We start from the raw sequence: 21,149 nt of genomic DNA, 5'->3' as shown, positions 1-21,149 counted from the left end.
TTTGGTATACTAACAGAGGAGGCAGTATATAAAGTTTCATCAGGATTCGTCTAAAAATGAGGGAGGGAGAAGCCTCTGAAGTTTCCCCAGTGCCAGTGCTGTTTTCTGCGTATTGTGCAATTGTGTTCGCCATTAACAAATCAATTCAGAAGTTTCTGAAAGTTCCGACTTTTCCAGAAAAATTCGGAAGTGACTTCCAAATCGAACCACCAGTGCCCCTACTTCCAAAGTGAGTTTAGAACCATTTTTTTTTTGCTCAGCCAAGCCTAGTAAAAACCTTTGTTGTAGAATTTTGAGTGTGACTTTTTTGCATAGAAAAAAATCAATTTATTTATTTATTTATTTACTTTGCTTGTATACCACAGTTTCTCAGCCCGTAGGCGACTCAACGCGGTTCACAACAAGAGCAAAAGTCAATTGAACAACATACAATATTTAAAACCATTAACAGCAATGGCCCTGAAGTTACTTTTATCCACAGTGTTTCCTTTCTTGGGGATGGGAATGTATATCAGATGTTTCCAATCTGTAGGCTATTGTTTTGTTTTCCATTATGTTGACAATTTTTAGTTAGAACAATAGTAGATTCTGTCTTTGTAGACTGAGGCAGCTCTATTGGATTCTACCTATTCCTGTTGATTTATTTCTCCCAAGTGCAGCTTCTACTTCACTTTCTAAAACTGAAGGTTCATCATTCTATGTCTCTTATTCAGACAGGTCTGTCAGCCTTTCATCTCTTTTCTATAGTTCTTCAGGGTATTGATTCCATTATCACTGTACTTTTACTTGGTCATGTAATTTGCTCCCTTGCAGAGCTTCGCCACTCTTGGTTTTAATTCTGTGGATCTTATTTTATTTTATTTGTTGTGTCAAGAGCCATTTGAGAAACTGCAAGTCGCTACTTGTTTGAGAGAATTGGCCATCTGCAAGGATGTTGTCCAGGAGATGTCTGGATGTTTGATGTTTTATCATCCTGGGGGCGGGGGGGTCTCTCACGTCCCTGCATGGGGAGCTGGAGCTGACAGAGGGAGCTCAACCCACTCTCTCCAAATTAGAATAATTGACCTATTGGTCATCAGTCCTGCTGGCACAAGGGTTTAAGCCATTGCAACACCAGGGGCTCCATGTGGATCTTATTGAAGAGGCCTTTTTATGTTGTTGTTGTGATCTTTTATTTTCCTGCATTAGTTATTTTGTCCCTGTGCATAAGTCGGTGATTAGTTGCATTCAGGGTACTGACTCTTTCACCTTTGTTTTTTGTCCGTCCTTAACTACTTGCAGAGTTTTGCTCTCATTTCTCTTTCTCTGGCTACAAATAGTGACTTTTTGTATTTCTGCCTGACAGCATCCCTTGCTTCAGTCCATAGTTCTGGCTCCTGGTCAGTCAGTTCTAGTAGTGCAAATTTAGTTTCAGATTATCTTTAAATTTTACAGGGATATTCTTCAGGTTGTATTTTGATGTGATAGTTGTTCAGTCTTCTTTCACTTTACTCTAATATTTTATATTAGTAGTCCATGGTCTGTGCTACAACCAGCTCATGGTCTTATTTTTGTAGACACACTGGAGCTTCCCCATTTTCCACTTCCAGTTATGTAATCTTGTCCATCAAATAATTTCTATGTATATAGTCACTTCTTTGGTTTCTAGAAGATTTTTTTTTTGATAGTGAGCTAGAGTATTTGCCGACAAAAGCTCAAAATTTGATATGATAGAAGAGAAGGGCAGAAATATAGATGTGATTTGGAGAAACTTCACAAAATAGGGTCAAAGATTTTTTCACATTCCATTTTCTCTGGAATTGTGTTGCAAACTTCGTTAAGGCTGAAGAGTGAAATATTGGTTAGCTACAGTATGGTAACTGTTTTGTCCACAAGATGTCAGTGTGAATCAAGGAATCAAGTGAAAGGCATGCATACTGGGAAAAGTGACAAAGGGCTTTCTGTCCATATGAAGAAATTACTGATGCTTATATTCAGATTTCATTCAGTATACTGATATAACGGCTTAAAAATTGAAGACTCATATGCATAAATACTGCTTTACAAATCCCATGTTCAGAGTACAAAACTATGTAATTTTAAAACATCTGATTACAATAGATTTGATGGTCAAGCTTCATTCATTTGAAAAGTAATATTATCAACCCCCCCCCCCCCTCCAATGCAGCATATATATTTTGGTGTTGTAATGTGTTTGCGTGGACATTTTATATTTATACAGCTAAATAGAAATAGGAATATCGATTGAATAGAAACTTCAGAATGTTAGGTTTTTTTTTTCAAATACTCTTGCTGCATGTTATTGACATGAAAATGTTATGTAAATATTACTCCTATTTCAGTATAAAATGCTAGAATATCTGTAATGTTCAATTTTTCAAAGATTAAAAAGCTTCCTCACCACATGCCAACAGTAGAAGATGCAGTTTATGGTGCCGTTGTGAGCATGTCGATTCAGAAGTCCCACTGTGTATGATGGGTCTTGATCGCTGGGAGATGTTAATAGGGTTTATTATCTTGATGTAAAACCTGTTGAAATAAATGCCTCTTTCTTCTGTGTAGACACGTATTCAGTTTCTTTGTTCTTATTCTGTCTTCTGCTGAAAGAAGGAAGAATAAAATAGTTTGAGCCGTGTAGTCACGACATTTGCAGAGTTAATTTGCCACCTGAAATTGTGTTCTTTTTCTTTTAAACATATTTTGATCTCAAGTACTCAGTCAGTACATATTACTGTAGGTAACTGGGGCGCCTCAGGAAGACATTTGTTTCCTTGAAAATCATGGTGGTGTTGGATGTAAGTCGACAAGTAGGATGCAAGCATATGTAGGCATATTGATATAGATTTTATTTATTTATTTATTTATTTATTTATTTATTTATTTAAAATGTCAATATGCCACTTTTCTTCTCTTCTCTTAAGTTCAAAGTTCCTGACAGCAAGCATAAATTAGCAATTTGAAAGCAGTCTCTTACAATATAGCAGTTAAGCATGAAGATGTTGCAATAGCAATGTAACAGAAAACAGCAGTGAAATTGTTTGAAATATCATTCAGGGCAAAACCATTTAATGATTTCAATTAACTTTCAAAGACTTGCTATGAGGGTGATATTTGACTCTAAGATGAAATAGATTCAAAATTATTTTGGTGACAAGTGAAGTCTTATTTACTTTGGTAAAAAAACATGGGTTAAATGATCTTTCCAGCAGATCTTGGGCTGGAATTTTGAAAAAGAACAAATACAATGACATGTTGAAACAATCCGTAAATGAGCTATAGTAAGGTAATTTTCATACCATTCGTTATGAATAGTTTCAGCATTTCATATTTCTGCATCTTACAAATAACGTTCTAAGCTTCATTTTCAAGCCATTTTGTCAGAAACCTAACTTCCGTTAGGAATGGAGTTTTGTTCTGATTATATGTGTGGTGGTTCTCAGAGAAGGCTTTCACGGAAAAGGGGACAGGGAACTTTTCTCTCCTGGATTTCAGAGGGAGTATCAATAGTCCACTACTGTCTTTGCGCTTGTTATTTTACAAAATGTTGGTGATGGAAATCTTACTACTGCTGCTTTAACTGCATATATGATTAATTTACCTTGTCTTTTCATGCACACATTGGTGTAAATCTTTATCTCCCATGCTCTCCGTTTTGGGGTGGGGTGTGATTATGTTGCTTGAGTGAACAATTTCTAACAGGCAGACATGGCCATAGCAAATAGAAGAACACGAATGCAAAGAGATATTGCCGACCTACAACTGAAGCATAGTAATTGTTATGATAACATTTATTTAGAAACTATAATAAAAACCACTTTGCAAATAAGACTAGGGATTATTGTGCCTCAGGTTTTGTGGGATAAATATATCTGTGTTTATCATCTGTGATACAAAGATAGAAAAGGGGAGGGATGAATAATGTTACAGTTTGTTTAAAATGCCTGGCTTATTTGCAAGGACATAGCTGTTACTTCTCAATGGTAACCTATAAGTGAAAGTGTGCAGAATATTTCTATTCCAAATTTAGATGAAGTCTTATATCCTTAGTCCTATTCTTTCTTTTTTTGTCTTAGTATTTGTTGCTATGAGTGTAAACTATGTATCTTTAAAATAACGGGACACTTACCATCTAATTATTATTTCTTATGAAAGTGTTAAAATCTTGAGTTTGAATTCCCTAAAAAGATGTGTAGAGCAATCCTAAACTAATGGCAATATATTTATAGGAGGAATTTGTGGCTTTCCAAATGTTCAGCTCAGTTCCCACCATTCCTAACCCCTGACCACGTTAGCTAAGGATATTGGATTGGGTGTTGTTGTCCAACAATACCTGGATGGCCATATTACTACTACCACTACCACTACTACTACTACTATTGTTACATGCATTTATACTCCACTTTTTCTCTTCATAAAGGAGACTCAAAGCAGCCATATGTCCCCCATCCCATTCTGGAGCCTGATAAGAAACAGGCTTATATTTCATTTAAAATTTTAATAAATCACATTCCTGTGAAAAAAATATTCTAATCTGTTTGTTATGAAAATTCCTCCTAACATAATTGTACTACCTTGAAGATAAGGTGCTCTAACTACTTGTCACACATTTATGCAAGGATGTTGTAAGACTTGGGGGAAGCCTGTCGGTCATTTTCAGTAGGGGACGAGGGAGACTGACCTGCTGCTCAAGTGGCAGCAGGGATTTGTAGGTAAACTTAACTGCCTCCCACTTCTGGTTTTGTACTGCTTTGACATAATGCACACATCAAAGCTTTCCTGTTTTCCTCCCTGTAAGCATTACATTTACATTTTACACATAACCTTTTGGTAAACATACAAGATCAGAGTTTAGCACTAAGATTTCTGTATCCACCATTGTAGTATTGCATAATTGTGAACCTGTCAGAGAGAAGAATTTGCCCACAATGTGAGCACTGTAGAGATTATGCATTAGCCATTCTTGGCATACATGAAATATAATGTGGTGGTGGCATTCTCATCTTAGAAAATTTCAGTTCACTCCCTTTAGCTCTTAGCTAATCACTGAAATATTAAACATAGTTTTAAAATGCTCGTTTTAATTTGTCCTCTGAATTTTAATGTTTTTGGCAATCCTGTGATATATTGCCGAGAAGCACCCTGATTTTACACCACTTGGTTTTTATTAGCATTCAGTTGTGGTGCCGGACATCACCAGTCCTTTCACTTCATATATCATCTGTGATTTGAAAAGCACATGAAAATGTTTCCTCATTTTCAATATTGTGTGAGTAATGTTCCCACTGAAAAGTAATGGAGTGAAGTTGTCACTTGTCACCGTAGTTATTAAGGAGGATGACTTTTAGATCTTGCTCATAATAAAATAAATCTGTCACATGTAGATTTACTTTTCTCACAATAAAGGAGGGGAGGATAGTTCTTTTTAAATAGGATTGTGTACATTTGTCCTATAGCTGTGGGGAGAAAAACCCAGGCAGGACAGTCTTTGTCCCATGGAATGTTTTTGAATAGGCACACTTGTTTTTTTAATGTATCCAGACAAAGTGATTGATCATTTTTCAAGGAAAACTCTTCAATAAAACGTGGTAGCTTTATTACATTTTACTCATGTGGGTTTATATTGAGAAAAGGCAGGTATATAAATGTGATAAGGATTTTGAACTTTTTGTGCTTGTCAAAGCAGCTTGGTTTTCTAAGCATTGTTGGTTTGACTTTGATGCTATCATCTGAAAGCAGTAAAAGAGGAAATTAAATTAAATTTAATTCTAATCAAGGTGTCCATAAAATTACACTGCTGAGTAGTTAATAGCCTTTTAAAATCTCATCAGATGATAATTAAGTATATCCTGTTGTTTCTTATATGGGAAGACACTCAATTTTTCATGTTATCGTTTTTGGGGGATCTGCATAGTATTGTATCCTTGACAAATGATACTGAGCTGTTTCAAGGCTCTTATATCAATGTGTAGCGTTTTTTAAAAGGTCCTAGCATAATTATATCTAATAATCCTGATATATTTAAACAACTTTAAAAAATTAAAATGTGACTATGAAAGAAACCACCACCCATGAATCAATATATTAACAATGTTAACTTTGCTTTTACCCCGCAGTCTCGGAAAGGGAGCGACCCAGACAAAGAGAAGAAAGGTTTGGAGAGCAGAGCAGATAGCATTGGAAGCGGCCGTGCAATCCCAATTAAACAGGTATGTTCTGTGTGAGTGCGTGCGTGTGCGCTTTCCCTGCACTTAGAGACACACCTCGGGTCTTAAACACCATGATGCTGGGTTCGTGTGCCAAGATTTATTTGATGTGCTCTGCTGATGAATGTTGAAGTCACTCACTTGACATCAATTAGGAGAGGTTCCTATGTGTATTAAAATAGGATCATTAGAATAAGAAGAGGGAAAAAGTGACAACAGGCCTAATGAAGTGCAGTCTGCCGGCCTGCATATGGAGCGTGCTTCTAGGCTGAGCGGGCTTCAAAGCCTGCCTTTTGTAGAGAGCGCTTTGATTGGGCCGTTTGCTGTGAGTCGACAAGGGTAAATCAGATCACTGTACAAGAGCCCCTTGTGATCACAGAAATAGCCCGATGTGGCCCTCATTTGCGATTGCAGAAGGACATCTGAACACCGTTCCAGGCTGGTTTGCAACAACGAGGCAATTAGTTGCGATAATCATAGCTGGTGTGTCAGCTGTGCGCTCTTGTTTGTAATTTGCTAATGAAGGAATTGTAACTTCATTTAGACCTTGTTATATAAGAGAACATTAGCAGTCATAGTATGTGGCCTTAATTAAACTTCCTTATTACACTACAGGATTTGAATCTGAGGATTTGTTTTGCCCGGTTTGACGGCCATAGGCACACTTGCATTGCCCCCTTCCACCCCAAAGGGAACAATATTAATGTGAACAGTAAGGAAGTTCTTGAATCTGATGCATTGTACTTGTGGCTCACAGTTTCCTAGTTTTCCAGTGCTTAAGCACTTTTTGAAATTTAAAGATTTTTTTATTTACTAACAGAATTGTTACCTGTAATGCTCTTTGATATATTTTAATGTTTTGGAAAGTTTTATCTAACAAAGATATTAAGCTATGGGCCTTCACATAATACACCTAAATATTCATGATATTTCTTTGTCAAATTGCATTGTTTAATCAGGAAAATGTTACACAAGACAAATACAGAACTTTTCTGCACCATTGAAAATGATCCGATGTTTATTAAGAATATGTGAAATGGTTTCATACCATACTTTTTATAGATTCTTAGTCATGTATACTTTGTATATATTCATTATCTTTAGAGTTGCCTCTTCAAGATATATGTGGGAACTAAAACATCAAGGAAAACTGTTGAAAATTTGTAAAAGATTAAATTTCTTTATTCCTCGAAAACATGTGTGGGGAGGAGTTTTAAAACTTTATTGGAGCCTGTGAAATTCCAACATGTGGTGAAAGTTGCTTTGGGCATCCTGAACAAAACTTTTTTCTGAAAGGAATGTTCATTTGAATGAAATAATAGAAGGGAGCTGCAGATGGAGAGATACACAAGATCAATGTCCTTACTCTCCAAATCAGTTGAGCTTCCAAACTCAGAACTCCTCAATATTGTTCTCTGAGAGTTTCACTGATTTTAAAGAACATAGAAGACATAAACAGCACTAACATCTGGCAGGAATATGAATATCCTTTCTGACTTGGAATGAAGAAGTTGAATTGCTTTTCATGGGGATGGATAACTTGAATTATTTTTTTTGGCAAAAGTGAAGTGGCAGCAGTTAGGAGACAGTGTAAAGAATTAGCAGAATTAAAATGAGCAACTTACTTTGAGCAGAAATCTTTGTGTAATTAGACTCCCTTACTCTTCTCTCATTTTTAATTGAGTCTTAATATGGTTACTGCTGGGCCATAGTTATTGTAAGCGTGACTGGTCATACATTTATTTAAGCAAATACAACTAGTCTATTGAGCCACTAGTCCACATTCTACTCCACAACTGGATTTGGTAAATGCTAAATGCTTTCTATACTGTTATTCGGTGGAGCCCCTGGTGGCAGAGTGGGACTTTTAATTGAGTCTTAATATGGTTACTGCTGGGCCATAGTTATTGTAAGCGTGACTGGTCATACATTTATTTAAGCAAATACAACTAGTCTATTGAGCCACTAGTCCACATTCTACTCCACAACTGGATTTGGTAAATGCTAAATGCTTTCTATACTGTTATTCGGTGGAGCCCCTGGTGGCAGAGTGGGTTAAATCGCTCAGCTGCTGCGCTTGCTGACCAAAAGGTCGGAGGTTTAAATCCAGAGAGTGGGATGAGCTCCCACTGTTAGCCCCAGCTTATGCCAACCTAGCAGTTCAAAAACATGCAAATGTGAGTAGATCAATAGGTACTGCTCTAGCAGGAAGATAATGGCTCTCCATGTAGTCATGCCGGCCACATGACCTTGGAGGCAGCTACGGACAATGCTGGCTATTTGGCTTAGAAATTGAGATGAGCACCACCCCTAGTGTTGGGCATGACTAGACTTATTGTCAAGGGGAAACCTTTGCCTTTACCTTTATGATATTCGGTGCATAAAACTGAAATAACGAAGAATTAGGCATACAATTCCATATTACACAATATGTTTGGATCCAGGATATTTTTGGAGACCAATACCTAAACGTTAGGAAGGAGATTCTTATGTTAGCTGTTTGGAATTATCAAGAGTTTTCCATTTCAAACATCAGCAACACTCACAGAGTGGTACAGAAAGGACACAATTTTGTGTCAAGAGGTTCTTTACCATTGGTGTTGCTCCACATCACCCTCTCTCAGCCTGTGTGAATACATTTTTAATAAAAATAACATAACAATATCAACGTTAAACAAAAATAAATTCAAGTAAAGTATAAAAACCATTATACATTCATATGCATTTTTTAATAAAGAAGCTGCCCAGTTTTTTTTTATAAAACAAGAATACGTCAACCCTGCTTAAATCTCAGTGGTTGATGAAAAAAGGGTGAGGGCTAAGCCTAGCCTTTCAGATCAACATACTGTACTTAATGCTTTTAAGTCAGGGATGGACAAAGTGTGAGCCATGGGCCACACATGCCCCCTCCCCAAATCATTTTTTTGCCCCACATGCTCATGCTCCTAGGGTAAAATACTGTCATATTTTAGGTGTGCCAGAATTCTCCAAAATGTCTTTTAGATTATACAGGTACCTTATGCCTCCTCATTCAGCCAATTTAGAGGTCTTAAAAAATCAACAGAGAAGGGGCTAAAAATGTTGTAAAAATTCTCCCCCACTCCCCATGGGGGAATTTAGAACCAGAATTTTGTTTGTTTGTGGGATGTAATGGAGGGTGCAAACAGTTGTCTACTAGGGCTGGGCGGTTTCGTTTCGTAATTTCGTAATTCGTTAAAAATTCGTTATTTTTTTTATAACGAAGCAATATTGAACCATTCAGGAGCAACTAAATAACGAAACGAATTTTTCCAATTCGTTTCGTAATTGTTTCGTAATTGTTTCGTTATTGATTCGTAATTGTTTCGTAAATGTTTCGTTATTATTTCCGCATGTCTGGTGCAAGTTTTAGGGTTGCTGTTTGTTTTCTCAGTGAAAAAAAATATAATTATCACACCAACAGTCAACAACAGAGGGAGAGGGAAGCTTCAGAAGTTTTTTTAGTGTATTGCGCTATCGCGGCCGCCATTAATGAATCGATTCATAATCGATTCGTAATTGTTTCGTAATTGTTTTATGATTTCCGAAATTTCGTAAATATCGAACGTTTTTTAAGGAAAATTTCGGAATTCTTTTAAATAACGAAACGCAAAAAAACCCCTAAAAACGAATCGAGTTTAGAAACAAATTTTTCCGTGTTTGGACAGCCCTATTGTCTACCCTTGAGTTAATGAACTATATCCACACATATGAGTGAATGTCCATTAATTTATATTTTATTTTAAAAACAGTTTCTATGTTTTGGATTTTTTGAACACTTTGCTATCTTCTAGATTTTGAAAATATTTGAAGCCATATATTGTTTATCTTTTGTTCTATAAGTTCATAGAAGACTTTTAAAATCTTATATAGTTCTCTGCGTAATTAAGAGTGACTAAGACGATCTTTCATCTTGAATACTTGGGAAGCTTCATGGCATTATCTCAGTTGCACTATCTGTTTCCTTCTTTCTTATTCTTCCCTTGGAAATATCTGTATTTCTCCTTCATTATTTTTTCAAATAAAGTATTACGTTTACACCTGTGCAGACCACAAGTCAATTTTGCAATGTTTGATCGATAACATTTTCTTCTTTCATCAAGATTATCATTCATTCTGACATTCATGTGCATTTCTCTCCATTTTGGAGTGTTTTTGGTCTGATTCAAATAACATCATCATGAGACCGAAATCCCTTTAACATCACACAACTATAACGGCTATCTAAACTGCCATAGCAACATCCTATGGCATCTTGGAATTTGTAGTTTATAAAGGAGTAGAATTCTCAGCTGGCGAGCTTGTCTGACGCCTCAACAGACTATCTCAGAATTGTCTAGAAATAAACCATATTGGTTAAGGTGGAATCACAGCGCTATAACTGTGTAGCATGAAAAGTCTGTTTCTCTATGTGATTTGTCCTATTAGCACCTTTCTACAGCCTGGAATCTTCAAAAGAATGCAGTCCTCAGTGAGTTGGCACCCGAAAAGCTCACCGAGCTCCCACTTTCCTCCAGTATTTATCATCCAAAATTGATAAAGTGCCACTGCTAGGAATGATTAAAAAAACTTCCTCTAATGGGAAAAGTGCAGAAAGGAGCAACAATGGTTCTTTGGAAGAATCTCCAGCTGGATTTTTAAAGGGGGGAGGACCAACTATTGGGGCAATCATTGCATTGTACAATTAACACTTGCCCATATCTGTTCAAGAGCACTACTTCCATGTCAATTATGACCAATAAAAGAAATGAATAAATAGAGGATTCCACTGTAGACCTGGTCAAGGAGGTGATCATATTAAGCTTGCCTGGGATCAAGGGGTTAATTAGCTCCTAGGGCAAGAGACAGTTTGAGACAGTCCATCTTCCTATACCTATTCAAAATGGTACCTTGTTGAGACAGGGAGAAAGGGTGTGTGGGCTTAGTACCTCTTTCCTAAAAAACCATTGCTCAGCCCCTTAATTTGAATGGGAGAACTTGTATTTGTTTTGCTTATATTGCTAAGGAAGAAAACTTTAAATTCAGAGTCAGTGGGTAAGAGAGAGTCTACTGTGGAGTTTGTAAGGAGGCATTTCAAGGGGTTTCTCTTATGTTGCCATGATATGTAACTATGCAGTTGATGGGATTGAGTGACACTCAGAGATTGGGCAGGGCGGGATGGAAAAATATAGCCCTTCCCACACACTCTTCCTAACATTACATCCTAGGTAAATGCTGAGACCTAAGAACAGAGTATCTCCTGAAGATTTTAGGGCTTGGTGGGCTCATATGAGAGAACTGAGTCCCATCAACATGGACCTAAGACTTACAACATTCAGTAGATAGAACCAGGAATTTTAATTGCGCCTGAAAATAAACAAGTAGACAGTAACACTCTCACTGTTGGCAGATCAGATATTTTCAGGGACAAGTATTCTGACTTTACCAGTACAAATACACTTCTGGCCTCTGTAGATATCTGTGCCTCTGAGCTCAGAGCTGAATCCAGGAATATACAAAAGCTTGCATTTAGAGCAGTGGTTCTCAACCTGTGGGTCCCCAGGTGGTTTTACCTACAACTCCTAGAAAACCTAGCCAGTTTACCAGCTGTTAGGATTTCTGGGAGTTGTAGGCCAAAACATCTGGGGACCCACAGGTTGAGAACCACTGATTTAGAGGGTGAATATAACCCTACCCAGGATGAGTCCCTGATCTGCTTTTTGACTGACATGAAGCATCCCTATAAGCACTTTTGTAAATTTCATTGATTAATGGGCCTCTTCTAATTCAGCCTAATAATTTGTTTTAGGCTAGAACCACTGCTTTCACTAGGACCCATGAGTCTGTAAGGTTGTTAGATAATTGTATCTTTTCTGGTCCTTTAAAATATTTTTCTTTCTGTTCAGTCTTCCTTGGCCTCATTCCATGTATTCAAAAACAAAGTAACAAGCCAAAATGAAAGATCATACCTGATAAATAATTAATGTAGTTTTTCATGTCTTTTCATTTTCATTTACATAGTGAAAGTGGTATTAATTCAGTTCAGAGGCTAACTGTAGGAGAAACATGCTTATATCGAAACGATTGCACATTAACCAAATCGGAATTTAGGAGAAATTTGATGTACATAATTGGATTTTGTTTTTAAATCATGTTGTCTCTTTTAAAAAATATTTTATTCACTTTGAAATATCACACAACTTCTCTTGTGATGGAGTGTCATAAGTTCAGCTGAATCACTATATGCACCAGGACCTCTTGGGCTGATGAAGTATTCTGCAAAAGATCTCGGATTCTAGACAAGATTGTCCAGGAGGTGGTCTATGCAGGAGAACGTCATCTTTCAGATATCCTAGCCCAAATCTGTTTAGGGCTCTGTAGATCGAAACTAGCAACTTGAACTGAAACATACCGCAAGCCTGTGAAGTTGGTGCAGGACAAGTGATGTACAGTCACTGAAGTGCACATCAAACAGTAGTGACCACTGAATTTTGATCAAAATGTAGTTTCCAAACAATTTTCCAGAGGCATCCCTAAATGGAATAGATGGTGTTATATGCATACATCAGAAAAGTCATATTGTATCAAACCAAAGGCTTACCTAATGTTCTATTCACACAATGGACAGTTAACTGCTGGTGGAGAGCTCACACAGGACCTGGACACAACTGAAGGCTTCATCTTGGCCAGTACAATGGAACCTTGACTTAGATTGTTTTGAGTTTAGAGTTTCCACCCACTCCAGGTGTCACTTTGACATAAGAGTGGCATTTTGAGTTAAGAGCTACCACCAGAGGGAGAATTTCAGTGAGAAAATTCATTTTGAGATAAGAGCAATTTGAGTTAAGAGCTCAATTGCAGAAGAAATTAAACTCTTAACTCAAGGTATCAGTGTATGTCAGAAGCTGGTACAGAGGGGCATATTGTCTCTGTTCTTGCCCCATTCATAATTTATACAGTGCTGTCATATCTCCCATTACTCAGTGTGAGCTTTCTTTCTGAGCTAAAAAGCTGAAAATATTGTAATCTTTCTTCAAACTCCAGTTTCTTGAGTCACTTGATGCGTTGTAGTTTCCATTTCCTGTACCATTACTAGTGTCACAATATCCTTTTTAAAAGGTGGGGTGACCAGATCTGAACATGGTATTCCACAAGTGGTTGCACTATATGGTCTTGTACAAGAACAGTTCGGTGTTGGATATGTTGCATTCCTTTTTCTAATTATGCACAACAAAAATGGCTTTTGTTCAGAACCCAAGAAATTATTTTCTGGTTAGTTGTTGCTAGTTCAGCTCTTTACAGTACATATGACACTGGGATTTTATTAATTTATTTTACATTTTTGTCCATAGAATAATGGAGGAGACCACAAGGGCCATCTAGTCCAGCCCCCTGCCATGCAGGAAAATACAATCAAAGCACTCCTGACAGATGGCTTAAAAACCTACAAATATGCATGATTTCACATGTGCTTACATTGAATCACATTTGATAACTTTATCTATGTTATCACTAGTTTGGAGGGATTTTTTTTCAAGCTGTCTGCAATCTGGTCTTGTTTTGACAACATCAGGTAATTTAGCAAATTTGATCACTTTACTTATGAACAATTTAAAGGGCACTTGTCTAATACAGATCCTTGAAGGCTCACCCTGCCCTAAAACATCCACTATGAGAGTTTGTCACTTAATCCTTCTGTTCACTTTGTGCTTTCTACAGAGTTAAGAATATTTCTCCCATTATTCCACGACTGCAAGGTTTGCTGAAGCGTCTTAGTTGTCTGATTTTATTCAAACACTTTTAAAAGTATTGGTAAATTGATTATATCTACTGCCTCACCCTGGCAACCCAGCTTTAGTACCCCTTATCTGAAATGCTTGGGGCCAGAAGTTTTTTGGATTTCGGAATATCTATATTTACATAACTGTACATAATAATAATAATAAACTTTATTTGTACCCCACTATCATCTCCCCAAGGGAGGCCGAGCCCACAACACAACAATAAAAACAATAGCAACAGTAATACAAAACAATAAATAAACTCATAAGCAGAAAAAAGCAATAAACATTAACAATAACACAACGACGTTTAAAACCTATGGCTGGGCCAAATGTAATAATTAAAATTTAAAAATAATGCTGGGCATGACCAGGTGACGTATAACTAGGATAGAAATTTTAGAGAGGGATGAAATCCTAGATCACTAATAAGGTGCATTTAGGGATATATTGCTGGGAGTTTCCTTATTCTGGGAAGGCACACTGAAACAACCACGTTTTCAGGCTCCTCCTAAAGACTGCCAGATTTGGGGGATGCCTGATGTCCTTGGGGAGTGCGTTCCAGAATCGAGGGGCCACCACTGAGAAGGCCCTCTCCCTCGTCCCACCAATCGCGCTTGCGATGGAGGTAGGAGCGCGAGCAGGGCCTCTCCAGATGATCGAATAGATCGTGTGGGTTCGTACACAGAGATGCGGTCACGCAGGTAAGCGGGTCCCAAACTGTTTAGGGCTTTGCACCTTGAATTGCGACCGGAAAATAAACTGCAGCCAATGGAGCTCCTTAAACAGAGGGCTTGACCACTCCCTGTAAGGAGCTCCAGTTAACAACCTGGCCGCCGCATGTTGAACCAATTGAAATTTCTGAGCCATTTTCAAGGGTAGCCCCACGTAGAGTGCATTGCAGTAATCCAATCTGGAGGTGACTAAGGTGTGGACCACCCTGGCCAGATCCACCTTCAGGAGGTACGGTCGCAGTTGGCGCACGAGTCTTAATTGTGCAAAGGCCCTCCCAGCCACCGCCGACGCCTGAGCTTCAAGCGTAAGTGATGAGTCCAGGAGGACACCCAAACTGTGGACCTGTGACTTCAGGGGGAGTGCAACCCCGTCCAACACAGGTTGCCACCCTATACCCCAATCTAGCTTACGAGATATTTGGAGATAAGGCTGAAGTCCAAATAAAATTCATGTTTGTTTTATATACACATGACCTTAATGTACCGGAATTTAATACAAATTTTAAAATAATTTTGTACATGAAATCACGTTGGTGTGCCCTGAGTCACCTAAAACCCCAAATATCACTATCTGAATCACTCATGTGGACAATTTTGAATTTTGAAGAAGTTTGGATATCTGGAAAAGGGATGTTCAACCTTTATCTTCCTATTTACAAATAGACAAACTGTCATTTTTCTAGATACCCAAGATGAAAGATAGATAACACTGGCCTAAAAAGTGAATATAACATCGAATGTTATTATGATAGCATAGGAAGCAGTGTTTTCAGTCTTTGATGAACACAAATTTAGATGTATATAACTGTCAGGATCTGCAAGAATATTTGCCAAAACGTGTTTCTAGAAAATAAGATCCCTAAAATCTGCTTCTCTGCAGTAGTGCTGCCAAATAAGACATGTGGCGCTTGAAATTGCAGTGAATCTTTCTTTTCCCTGATTCCACCCCTCTGTCTACTTGCAGATGCACAAAAAATAATTTAACATCCAGCCAGCTATAAAACTGTTCCTCTGCTTTTCAGTAAGTTACAACTAGTATATGAAATTTCATGATCAAAATTACTCTTACTGTAATGTTATATAGCATAACCTTGACTGTAGATTAACAGTAGCTTCTTCCCAATACCAGACTGTTAACCGTTCTGTATGGCAAGGGCTGGAAACATATCTTTCAAAATCCCAAGCACCGGTGCTATTTGTGGGTCAGAGCAGAAATGTTTTTTCTCACAAAAAACATCAGAAGAGGAAACAAAGCCCATTGTATATACTGAGTTAACCATATCTTCCGCCCATGGTTCATAGGAAACTTTTGTTAGAATTCACCATAGTGGGCTTGAGTTGGACATCAAGGTAAATTGTTTTTAGTCAAATTCCTCATGATATTTTCTCAACTTGGTTAATCAATATGGGGATGCCTGACAAGACCTAATGTAAGTCTGTTCTTCCAAATCTTTTATCTGGGAGACAAAAGTAGATGGCTTGAGCAACGACCAAACCTTTTTAGTATCTTGCTTGTGGACTTGGGCCCTATGGCTGATTCAGCTAAGTACATGCATGCTTCAGTTCATAAAGGAGCATGTTTTTACAAAGTCTGTATGTCCAGCACCCTTTCCTTCTCACACTCTGTCTAGTTAGACATGTTCTAGCATTGTGAGGATGGGAAAATATCATAGATATATTTAGCATCAGATCATACCTGTTTGTCTGCAGTAAATATTGCAACCATGGTTGAGATAGGAGAAAATTGGATTCTAGTCCAGTTGATCCTGTGGTAGCTGTGAGTGCCCGCCTACAACAAGCAAGGTACACAGTAGCTTACTCAAGAATCCCTTAATTAATATGCAAGAATAGCAAAACTGGGAGGAAAAGGGTAGAACAGACACCTCTGCCTCGTCACCTATTCCCAACATGCTTTAAAATCTGTAGATCTGGCCTCCAAAATGAAAATTATAAGATAAATGTAGAATCATAGGAAGAGACCACATAGACCATCTAGTCCAAGCCCCAGCAATGCAGGAAAAGCACAATTAAAGTACCCCTTGAGAGATGGCCATCTAGCCTCTGTTTAAAAGCCTCCAAAGAAGGAGCTTCCATCAGACTCTGAGGCAAAGAGTTCTGCTGCTGAACAGCTCTCATAGTCAGGAAATTATTCGACATATTCAGGTGGAATTTCCTTTCCTGTCATTTGAACACATTGCTCTGAGTCCTAATCTCCAAGGCAGCAGGAAATAAGCTTGCTCCATTTTCCTTATGACAGCCTTTCAAATATTTAGTCATGGCTATTATGTCCCCTCTTGCCCTTCTCTTCTCCAGGCTAAACATACCCATCTCTTTAGGCCATTCCTCAGAGGGATTCACGGTCTCCAGATCTTTGATCATTTTAGTTGCCCTCCTCTGGACACATTCCAGCTTGTCAATGTCTCTCTTAGATTGTGGTGCCCAGAATTGGACACAGTATTCCAGATGAGGTCTGACCAAAGCAGAATAGAGTAGGCTAGTAAAAAATAATCACTATATCTGTTATGAAAGAAGCTTTCAGGTGGTCTCTAGGACATTCTATATGTTTTTGTTTACTTATGCAAGGCTTATCTGACTTGGCTGTTTCATTTCACATGTCCATAGTGTTAGTTTGAATAAAACATTTTCTGAGATGTATTGAACTGCTTTTTGTGATGTAGGAAGGAACCTGTTCCTGTTTTTCTATATAGTTTCTGCCCCTAGTAGCATTTACAAAAAAATAATGTCCAGAAACATTATCTTCTGTTAAGTAAGGCATACCTGTAGTCATTTCAGGTAAAAGAAGTTGCTTCTCCAGGTACAGAATCGTTGATATATTTGCATTGTGACCTGTTTAAAATGATGAGGATCTCTCAGAGTGGATATATGCTGGACCCTGCTTTATTCTTTGGCTTCAGCATTCTGAAATTGCTTATTTTCACTTCCACAAGATATTCCAGATGACATTTTTGGTTGCTGGAAGTATTCATGGAAAATCAAGGTTGCACAAAACATTTCCCTGTTCATGGCCACTACTCAGGTGACTGGTGGCTCTTGAACTGCTGCCCTCCATATCAGATTGCAGAACACTGATTGAAATTCATTAAGTCATAGAATCATAAGAGTTGGAAGCAACCTTGTGGGCCATCCTGTCCAATCCCCTGCCAAGAAGCAGGAAAATTCTTCTGACTTTCAGCTGTATGGCTGAAAAGATCTGGAACTTTGCAGCAATAAATAAATAAATAATCTGTGCTGGTAATGCAGATGTTTTAGTTTCAAAATAACAAATTATTTATTTATTTTTAAAGCTTTTTGGCATGTTTACATAATATACAGATTTGTTTTCAATCTATATTTTAAGGCCTTGCATGGTCTGGGGCTGATGTACCTAAGGGACCGCCTCACCCCCTACCAACCCCAGAGATCCCTCCGTTCTGAGGACCAAGATCTATTGGAAATTCCCAGTGTCAAGACCTTGCGTCTAACAGCAACCAGATGCAGAGCCTTTACAGCAGTGGCACCATCACTCTGGAATACTCTGCCACCTGAAGTCCGTGCCTTGCGGGACTTATCAGCTTTCCGCAGGGCATGTAAGACATACCTGCTTCGACAGGCTTTTGATTTTTGATATTGCTGTTTTTAAATTGTTTTAAATTGTTTTTAAATTGTATTAGATTTTAGTCATTTTTGTAAGCTGCTCCGAGCCCCAGGGGAGTGGCGGCATATAAGTTCGAATAATAAATAAATAAAATATTTTTCAAAGGAGAGGCATATTTGGTTAATAGCTATTTTTCACCCAAAACTAGAAAAATTATCTTACTCCCAAGGCTAAACAAACATAGGTGATCATATGCCGTTTTTCTTTACTGTGCACTTCATGCTGAACCTGATATTAAGGATGTCTCTTGCTAAGGTCATCCACTAAACATATATGGGTGGTCTTGTTCCCCCTTTTAATGTTTGCAAACTATTGAACACCTATATGTTAGCTTTTCAAATGATGAATGTCTGTGTCTTAGCATCCATTGTACTTTCCACCTAACAGAAATTCTTCTCAAGTAAATATCTGGTTTTTGCTCCTGTGAAATCCTGGATGCTTGTTGACTAAATAATAATAATAATAATAATAATAATAACAACAACAACTTTATTTGTACCCCGCTACCATCTCCCCAAGGGACTCGGTACGGCTTACATGAGGCCAAGCCCACAGTACATCAATAAACAAAGCAATAACAATAATCAATACAAAACAGTTAAAATAAACTCAAAAACAGAAAATACACAATAAGCAATAGACAATAACAATATCAAAACATACAGCATTTAAAAACTTATGGCCGGGCCAAATGTAATAATTCAAATTTAAAATCAAAAAGTGCTGGGCATGAACAAGGTAAGGCAAATTAGAATAGGGGGTTCAGAGAAAAATAAGGGCGCTCAGACAATCCTAAGTCAGCATTAAAGTGCATTTGAGGACATATTGCTAAGAGTTTTCCTTATTCTGGGAAGGCACAATTAAGTAAATCTTTGAACAGTTTTTCAAAGATTTAATTAAAAGACACTCTTGCTTTCTTTAGTGGAATGTAACATATAAACAAATACACAGCAGTTTATAATCTTGGTCTTTTTTGACAGTAATCTTGCTTTGTACGCTTGTATGTGTGCAGAAAGAATGAGATACAGACATAACACAGCAGTACAAGTAGGGTCCATGACCACAGTTGCTAGTTTGTTTTTCTAGGCTTTTTGTTTGTTTTTTAAAAGCATTTTTCAAGTGGTGAGCAATATGCTTGACAACTATTTGATACTTGTTGATTAAATATATTAATCTAAAAATAATTTGATTTAAATTGTTTTAAATGGTCCTACGTTGATGTGTTTGTCCAAATTTAGAATATGTTTATAGTTAATTATTCCGTTTGTGTAAACTGAAATACTTGCAACTAAATTATAAAATTTACTTTTTAGATTAACAGGGAAGCACAGTATTTATAAGGTTTGTTTTTGTTTTACTCTTTCTGCCAAATGTCTGTCAGTAGGACATATTAAAATAAAAAGTGCACAACAAGACGCATAAAAGCAAGAGGCACAGCTCAGCAGTGAGAGGGCTTGTCATGTATTAATTTTTCATTGCTGTGGAGAATTGTACGTACATAATCGCTTGATTGCAGTGGGAGTTAGCAATCTCCTATGGTGTCATTTGCATAAATCTTGTTAAGTCAATGGCAGTTAATGAAGTACAAATGAGCCTGGAGAAGGTGACATGCAAATCGTGGGTGGCAGATGGGAGGTCTGTTTTTGGGATGGCAGCTGTGTGCTATTTCCTCTTTTTCTTTCTAAATTGGAGCATAAATAAATAGTCAGAACTGGTCTTTAATGCTTTATAGCTTTAGGTATTAGAGGTTTATATTATACCTTCAGTATCCACACTACTGGATAATTATATTTAAATATTTTTATATAGGATACAATCAACATAGTAGTCTCTAGTTTTGCAGGAAAACTCTTGGAATAATCCCTTGTTAGACAACAGATCTAATGAGGGCACCAACAGCTCATAATCTGAGTCCAATGCTAGACAGAAGGAGAAGGGAATATTGCTAAATTCATTAGCAGAAATGAGCAAGCCAACAAGCATTTCTAAAAGGTAAATGGAAAGAGAACATCTATGTTTCAGGATAAACAAGAGCCTTCTGGAGGGAATAAATGCAGTCTTAACCATATGTTGCCTTGAGGGATGCAAATTCTTCTAAGAGGCATTACAAATACCCTGAAAATCAATAATAAAATCACAATAAGACAACATGAATCATAACAACTCATCAAGATTTGTTTTATTGAATAGATCCAACTGACTGGAACAGAAGCTTAGTATTGTCCTTGCTTCCTGCCCTCCATTCTTTCTCCAGGAAACTTTAGCAGAGTAGTGGGAAGTGGATGGTCCTGTGGGGGAAAGCGAGGATTTCCCAAACTGGAGCTTGCTTGCTTTCCTGTCTTATTCCTGCAGTTTAAATTTAGCAAAGTCAGCTGATAGTATTTGTGAGAATGATCAAAATATTTGATAAAAATCCAGAAATGATGGTTTCCACACAATTGGTAGGCTCTCTGCCCTATTTTAAATCCCTTGGGGAAAAGCAGGCTAATGCAGGCTAAGAGTTTATGTATTGGAAGTGATTGGTTAACCCAGTCCTTGCTGTTGGAAATGTTTTGAATCAGAAGCAAAGCAAAGAAATGAGCTGTTGACACTTTTGTATTCATTTTTAAAAGCTTGATTCCCAAATATTGAAACTGTTTTTATCCCACTTTTCTAGAGACGTATTCTGGAGGTGTGAGGGGAGCATCGACACATAAATAAAAGAACCTTTTTTTTACTATCATATAATCCTGTAGATTAATAACACTATGTATCAAGCTTTGAGAAATTTTCTGTTTCT

At 37.5% G+C, this 21,149-nt stretch overlaps 1 protein-coding gene across 6 annotated transcripts in view; it reads left to right on the top strand.

Annotated features, from left to right (window-relative positions):
• AGAP1 (ArfGAP with GTPase domain, ankyrin repeat and PH domain 1) overlaps nt 1-21,149 on the top strand; it is a 406,754-nt gene that overhangs the window by 147,407 nt on the left and 238,198 nt on the right. For all 6 annotated transcript variants that reach the window (XM_060783920.2, XM_060783904.2, XM_060783913.2 and 3 more), the window contains one exon: nt 6,114-6,206. In XM_060783920.2, coding sequence (XP_060639903.2) covers nt 6,114-6,206 — 93 coding nt within the window. The remainder of the gene's footprint in view (nt 1-6,113; nt 6,207-21,149) is intronic.

This window comes from Anolis sagrei, chromosome 1 (genome assembly GCF_037176765.1).
Source record: "Anolis sagrei isolate rAnoSag1 chromosome 1, rAnoSag1.mat, whole genome shotgun sequence".
In the NCBI taxonomy this organism is placed as follows: domain Eukaryota; kingdom Metazoa; phylum Chordata; class Lepidosauria; order Squamata; family Dactyloidae; genus Anolis; species Anolis sagrei.
The sequence above is the reverse complement of the archived record's forward strand: the minus strand, read 5'-3'. Positions and strand labels throughout refer to the sequence as shown.